Here is an 8213-nt window from a genome sequence, read left to right as displayed (position 1 = left end):
TAACTAAAGGTTGCATAAAAATATAAAATTATTTAGAGTCATTTGTGCAAGAATGTGTTACTTCATCCAATATGCAATAGGATAGCAATATATGTTTTCATAATAAGATTTGAAAGTAGTTATATTTTTCTAGTTGGATTAATTAAAAAATTTATTGTTTGTTTTATAATGATAGTTTTTATTTTTTTAACAAATGATCAAATCCTTATATTATGATTATTCTATTTTTAAAAATAAAGATTTTGCAAATCAAATATAACAAATCATGTGTCAAGCAAAGGATTTTAGACCCATTGTTTGCTCTAATCTGGTCTACAAACATACTATTAAGATTCTTGCAAGTAGACTCCAAAGAGATGTATATTTTGAGTTTGCTGGAATGTATTGGGACACCCAAGGTTTTCAAGGATTGCATACAAGCATGTATGACTTCACCCAGCTATCCAATTATTATAAATAGAAGTCCTCAAGGTTATTTTAAAGGGGCTAAGGTCCAATATCCCCTTGCCTTATTGTGATGATAAAGGAGATATTGAACCGATTATTGAAGCATGTTATTAGAACAGTTGGGTCATAGTTGTATTTAGCCAATTTTGTATTGGTTGTTGTAAAGGCTTGGTCTTGTTTCCCAATGGAAATAAAATATTTTTATGTTATTACCAGGGGAAAAAAAAAAAAAGAGTTATCACTTGTCATGATATCAAATGATTTCTTAAAAACCTATTAATTAGTTGTAATTATTATTATTATTATTATTATTATTATTATTATTATTATTATTATTATTATTATTTTTAATTATGTTTAGTCCATTGGCTCAAGTGGCAACCCAAGAAAGAGGGCGAATTGAGTTTAATAGAACTTGATTACCAAATTTAAAATGCAAAACAAGCAAATATACATATATTAAAGCAATTAAACTAAAAAAGTAAGGAAGGGAGACAAACTCTTTTATCAAGGTGAAACTACCTTGAGGTTCGACTAATCCTTATTTTAATAGAGATGGGAAATAATAACATCCTTGTTTTATATGAAAACTAGATAATCATTTTACAAAGATTGCTTGTAATAGAAATTTTCCTCAATGATTGATTTATAATTTGAAGCACAAGAAATAACTCTCAAAGAAATATGCAAACGATAACACTAGAGTTTTCTAAGAAGTCTCTCAAGAGTAAGGAAGTTAAGGCGCAAAGAAACATTGAGAGGGAAAAAAGAGTTTGACCACTTAAAAATCCATTTTTCAATGTTTCTTGATTTTAAGAGAACATATTTATAAAGATCTTGGTCAAACTAGTCATTTTATATCATTTAAATCAATCTATTGTTCATTTGATTGACTTATGTCACATTTTATGTCATTTAAATCAATCTGTTCATTTGGTTGACTTATGTCATGCTTTATGTCATTTAAATCAATCTATTGTTCATTTGATCGATTTATGTCACAATGGATTGATTTGACATTAGTCGTCAAGAGTACACAACTGACTATTGGAACCCTTGAAAAGTAAGATTGGTTGACTGCTGGTTAGCCGCCCAAGCTCGCTCAACTACCTTTCTTGGACGATGGACCATCTTTTCTAACTAGTCATCCTTCTTCAAATGACATTTTGATGCCGTGTCCATTAAAATAGCATTCTTCAAATGACATTATACTCCACAATTACTACCATGTTTGCAATTCTTCTCCAACGTTGTTTTCAAACGGATATCATATAGGTATCTATAAAAATCATTGACGTGTCCATACAATATTATTAAATTATATTACAGATTGGAGAAGGAAAACTAAAAGAGAAGTGCACTTGATGCTGTCTCACACTCTCACAGCCCAAGCCGAAAGCAAAACCTCTGCAAACCCAGGCTATTGAAATCTCACAAGGTTGGAAAGAAAAAAATAAAGGGTAAAAATTAAGTGTCAAGATACTGAGGAATCAGATCTTCGATTTCAGAAGCAGATATAAATTTCTCAAAGGAAAACTTTGAAAAAAAAAAATGACAAGAAAGAGCATGAGATACCTTTTATGAGACAAAACTATTACGGCCGATTCAAAATTCATCAGAATTCAATCAACAACAATTACGTTTAACATCTATTATCAAAGCTACTTGAACCCTACCATGTGACAAAACTTATCACACAAGCATGAACCACTCGAACAAAGATGCCACAAATAAGAGAAGCTATCACGATCACACATCAAAACCGAACTGAAGAGATTTTAGACTGGAATGAATTAAGCTGCAACTTGTGGGCACATTTTGTATAACAATATTGCGGGGTCGATGTATCAAAGTTGAGTATAACTCATCAGAATTAAACTGAGCCAAGACAACTATGCACAGCTTAACACCTACCTCTGGTCAGCTTAATTGCATTCAGCATAAAGAATGGAGATGCTGTATCGATATTTTCCAACTCAGGGAACACAGGATTTTGTTTCTCTTTTATTTATTTTATTCTCCTTTGGGGGTATATGAGAGTGCTGAGAGAATGTAAAAAAGAGGGCATGAGTTGAATAAGAGGGCATTCAGAAGCCATACATAAAATAGGGAAGAAACATGAAATTCAATTATGTACAGCGAGCATGTGTATTCATCAGACGCAGGAGCAATCACAAGAACATAATCATCATTTCAGTTGATGGAACATTAAGCAGACTAGTTTCCTTGAGATACAATTAGGTACTGGCAATTTGGAACCCTAAATCCCAAACTATCATAAATGCACTTACTTACATTGACTTTCAGTTTTTTCATGATTCTCTCTCAGTGAATCTACTCACCTCCTTGGTCAGGAGTTTGCAGGTGGCTGCTGTTCTGCGGCCACATCTGCTGGGGCATGTAAGGGCGAGGCTGCTGGCCATAAACAGCTGGATCCATTGCAGGCTTACCCACGATCATTCCGGGAGCTCCCACCTGTGGAGGATGCTGAGGTGGCATATAATAGTAAGGCAGACCCTCAGCCATAGGGAGAGTCCCTCTGGGAATAGAGGCAAGCACCTCATCTTTCAGATCCTCCCTAGGGACAATATCAACCAAGAAATCAAATATATCAGTCCTCGTGATGGCTGCTGCAATGTCATTCTTCTGGAGTGTCCTCCTTTTGTTCTCCTCTGTGTGATTCCAAGACCGTAGTGTCAACTCTAGGATGAACATCTCACATGCCCTGGCAAATATGACTGGGGCCTCCGCCGATATCATCCTCACATCTTCGTCAGCCTTCATAATCTTCTTGATCCTAGCCAGTGGCAGGCTGTGGTTCTTAAAATCTGTAGTCTGCTCAATTTCTTGGTACTGGTTTGCCCAAAAATTCTGGAGTTGTTGCTGCAGTTGCTGTTGCTGCTGCTGGTGGATGTGCTGATAAGCAAGTTGGTGTTGTGCAAGCTGAGCTGGGGAGGCAGATAGGGCTGCTGGCTGAGTAGGGGATGGGATTGATCCAGGAGGGGAGGGCCCCATCATTTGGTTGGGTTGATATGGACTCACACCGTATGGCATTTGAGCTGAACTACCAACCACCCCCATCACTGGGGGCTGCCCATGTCCTTGCTGGTCCATCTTGGATGCCAATAGACTCGGAAGAAAATCTTTGTGGGACAGCATTAAAAGTGCAAAACACCAAAAAATATATATTAAGGTCATTAAAACTTAAAAAGAACCAAACTTTAAATATTACCTTTAAGAACAAGGAAAAATTGAAGGTTAGAAATATTAAAAGAAACTAAAAGCTCATTGAACCCCCAATCCCATGATTAAAAGCAATCAAGCAAGCAACCCAACGATAAAAAAGGGAAGAAGAAGAACAAAATGAAGAAAGAGATTAACCTGTTCACCAGGAGAAAACTCTTCAAGATCATAAACTGCTCCTAAACCATAAAATCTTAAGACTCCTATATAATATAATGATAAACATATTAGACTTAGGTGTCAGCCAAGAAAAAAGAGTAAAAGACTTGGATGTCATTGGAAATATCCAAATCACACATTTTGAATGCGAATTGTCATTATTCGTACAGGAACAATTTTGTTGAATAGGCTTTTATTCCCAAAAAAACAACAGTGTAAATTTTTGGCTGTGTCCCAAACAGGACTGTTAGCCAATGATGACAATGGAGTTCATATTATAAATTCAGTAGTCCACGTGGAGAAAATAACTCAGTTTCTTAAGGAAAAAATGGCTGAACTAAAAATAAATGCCAAGAAAGCATTTTCCTTGCAAAAACTTCAACATAGAATTGAGTAATTGACATTGCTCCATCTTCTAAGCAAGAGCCCCATAAGATTCAAGAATATTCTGAAGTTCCATGTTATTGCACTTCCTATGCAGGTATGCTCATGCCCAATTCTCTTATTCTTCGAAAAGGCTACCAATAAAACAAGTGGAGATTCCTAAAAAATTACTGATGACCTCCATTAATAAATCAAAGACGTATTTACAAATAACCTGCTTGGAACAACATGAACTGGATAAATTTTTAAACCATCATAACTGTAATGAAGCCAATCTGTCAAAGAGAGAGAGAGAGAGAGAGAGTGGTGAATTGCCATAATTAATAAATGCCAATATTCTCGCCAAATACACAATTTCCAGCTCCAGGGCCCAGCCTAAGTTTCCCCTGCTGATTGCGGAGTTAAAAACTGCATTCTATTAATAATTTTCAGTTCAACAGTACGGCACACAAGCCATAAACATATAAATATCAGAGAGATGAAGAGGTTGCTGTATTAGCTGCTGATTGCAGAGTAAAACCTCAACTACCTTAAAAGAAACCAACTTGTGGGGTAGCAAAAGAATTTCCCATAACATTGCTCAAATGTCAGAGAATCGAAAGTAAGGAATGCAACCACCTCAACCCCACCCCCCACCCCTTTTATTTTTCTATCTTGCAAAAACCACCTAGGAAAAATTATACTAAACGGAAGCTCTCCATGTTTTTCATGGTCCTAATATGCATATATTCAACCATTGAACTTATATAATTCCATTACTTACACGTGGTTGAAAATATATAATTCCATTACTTACACGTGAAGGCAATAAAATTTGACAAATTGATGTACACAAGTACATTTAACTTTCTTTAGACAAGGGGCATGTATGATCAAATTATCCCTATTTGTATCCATGAATGAAATTTAAAAAGATTTTAGAATTTTTTCTAAAAATTTTCCTTCATTTATCATGGTATGGTACAATTAGTAAAAATCTCCAGCAGCTGATCACGAGTGCAAAGGTTCAAGTGTTATGAGTAAATGCTAAAATCTAGGACAGCATCATAATCGACTCTCCAAAGACCTTGCCTAGCAAATCTAGCATAGGGTTCTAAAATTTTATGTATTACTCACAACTATGTCTATTTAGTGAGTCTCGTGCTATTTATACCACTACTCAACATCTAAAAACTGAATGATACTTAAGATTTCCCTTTTTTTGAAGTGGAAACAACAAGGGAAGCACTAGTTACACAAAAATATGAAATTATAACTGTGATATAATTATAACCAAAACAGGCAGTGGAAACACAAGTTTCAAATTAAATGGAAGCCTCTATTCTGGAGAAAAAATAAAAAATTATGTTGGAGGAATCTTTATGAACCCTGTTATCTCTATGTATATTGAATTATAAAGAATTCTAAAAATTCATCATCTCTCACCTGTTTGCTGTAAGGTAGTCAATCATGGCTAAATATTCCAAGTAAAAAAAATTAAGTGAAAAAAAACATAAATTTTCCCCCTAAAGCCATCAAAATATAGGGACAACCATCTGTAAGATTTATAAACCAAAATGCTAAAACAAGGGAAAGAAGAGAAAATCTATAACCATTCTGCCAATATATGAGCAGAAATAAGATGCAAAATCGTGTCATTTCAAAAGATATTACACTTACAGCTCTTATGGGCCAGTTAAGTTAACACCAAGGCATATTCTCCTCATGAAAGACACGAGGACAATGGAAAAAAATTACAAGAATTTGAAAAGAGGGCACGTAATAGGTCAAAACAAGTTTTTATTTTTATTTTTATTTTTTATCTTTATTCTTCAAACAGTGCAATTAGACAACGCTGCACAATTCCCCAAATGGGGAAGCCTTGTGCTCACATTTGTTCTATTTGAGCAACAAAAAGGGAGCTGAAGCTGCCTCAGCGGTAGCTCAACAAGACTCAGACCCTGCGGGCCTCAAGTGCACAACCCAAGGGTTGAGCACAGGATATCCATGGAGAAGGTCTTATATTCAAACTTTGAGTAACCATGGGAAGGAGTTTGGGTTGGGGAACAGGCTACCCCTGCTGTGTAGCCCAGGCCAGGTGGGCCTCACATATAAAGTACACAGCAACCATAAACCACCTCTTCAGTTCTGTTCTAACCTCAAAACAGAGAACCCACCACATATTTATTGACAGCATGCATTACTCCATAAAAAACAGAACCTCCATAGGTTATGCAAGAGAATCAAGCACGCAAGAAAATAAAAAAATAATTAAATAACGGAATACATAGCAAAACTGAAAAACAAAATCACAAAAACAATAATTCAAGACCACTCAATCACGCAAGTTCAATTATGGGGGTTTATAGAACTGTCATCAGCTTAACAAAAAACAGGTAAGACACACACAAGCACACAGACGCACACGCATACATAAGCAATCGATCGATGAGCGAGTGCTTTATGGATACAACAGAATCGATACCTTACGCAGCAGAGTTTGATTTCTTGATTTTCTTCAGATAATGAAACCCTAAAACGAGAAATGGATGATCAAATAACCTGAAAGCAAATACCTACAATCAAAGAAAGCCAAAAAGAGGGGAAAGGGATCACTAACAATTGAAAAAAAGAAACAAAAATCATACCTTTATGAACTCAAGACACAGAAAGACGGGGAGAGAGAGAAAGAGAGAGAGAGAGAGAGAGAGAAGGGTGGAAGCTGAGTTGGGGGCTCGAATTGGAATGAAAACGGATTTTTTTTTTCTTTGGAAACAAAATTAATTAAAAATTGAGGGAGAGTTTGGGTCGTGCTTCGACTTGAAAACTTTTGCAAGGCAGGCCGTCACGAATCAATACCATTCCGATAATATGATAGAAGCCTGAAGCCAGGGTCAGCACTACTTGCGTCTTTTACGATTCTTCATTTTTTAATTTCTTTAAAAAATATTTTTAAAAATTTAAAAATATGATAATATTTTTATATAATTTTAAATAGTTATAAGATTAAACTTGGCATAATTATAAGAATATTCTTTAAATAATTATAAATAACTAAAGAGGTATTTTGAGATAACTGTTGATAGTCATAGTTAGTTATATAAGAACAAATTTGACATTTTTTAAAAATATATAAAAAAATTATTTTATAGTATTAGAGAAAGACCTTTCGGGAAGAAAAATTATAGATATTGTTCTAATTTAAAGCCTAGATTATTATTATTATTATTATTATTATTATTATTGATTAACTGATACTTGAGGACAATATAGTATCTTGGCATGTTATTGATTGTAGCGCCCCGACCTGCCACGTGGGCCTAGAGTGCTAAATAAAACATATAAACTCTCTAATATTTAACCTGCTAAATATATCAAATTTTCTCTAATACCACATATATACATTGCAACCCATCCTAACCAAGGAATCTCAGGTGCACCTGTCATTACTAGAACTAAATCATACAATCGAAGATGCTAAAACATAAAAACACTTTACCAGAGTTCTAATTGTTTCCAAATACATACATACAACTACCAGTCATGGTAGTTAAAAGCGCACCTCTAGGCGCAAGGCGCAGTGAGGCGAAGAGGCTGCCGCCTCATACCAGGTGGGGCGAGGCGACCTGCAAAAGGCGAACCTAGGTGAGACGAGGCGTAGTGAGGGGCGCCTTGTGTATTTTTAAGCCATTTAAAGGAGAGAAATAGCCCAAGCCAGACTCGTATCCCTCATTCGACTTAAACGAACAGAGCCCTAACCCCTTTCGACCCTTCGAAGCCCTTCGTGAGTTCGTTTGTGAGCCTTTGAACCAGCCGGAAGCCTTCGCGACTTCATCTTCGAGCTTCGACCAGAACCGTGAGTTCATATTCGACATTTTGAAGAAGCACGACCTGCGCAACTTCGTTTCGAACCAGCCGGAGCCTTCGCGACTTCATCTTCGAGCTTCGACCAGAACTGTGAGTTCATCTTCGACATTTTGAAGAAGCACAACCTGCGCGAC

General features: G+C 35.8%; 1 protein-coding gene across 1 annotated transcript; it reads right to left on the bottom strand.

Moving 5' to 3' along the window:
• Nucleotides 1-2616: 2616 nt before the first annotated feature.
• Nucleotides 2617-7091, bottom strand: LOC131150225 (nuclear transcription factor Y subunit C-9-like). Its single transcript, XM_058100827.1, is given in 4 exon segments — nt 2617-2826; nt 2829-3590; nt 6698-6774; nt 6861-7091. Coding segments are annotated over 2 exon segments (762 nt in total). The 5' UTR covers nt 3562-3590; nt 6698-6774; nt 6861-7091; the 3' UTR covers nt 2617-2797.
• Between the last annotated feature and the right edge of the window lie 1122 nt (nt 7092-8213).

This window comes from Malania oleifera, chromosome 3 (genome assembly GCF_029873635.1).
Source record: "Malania oleifera isolate guangnan ecotype guangnan chromosome 3, ASM2987363v1, whole genome shotgun sequence".
Classification (NCBI taxonomy): domain Eukaryota; kingdom Viridiplantae; phylum Streptophyta; class Magnoliopsida; order Santalales; family Ximeniaceae; genus Malania; species Malania oleifera.
The sequence above is the reverse complement of the archived record's forward strand: the minus strand, read 5'-3'. Positions and strand labels throughout refer to the sequence as shown.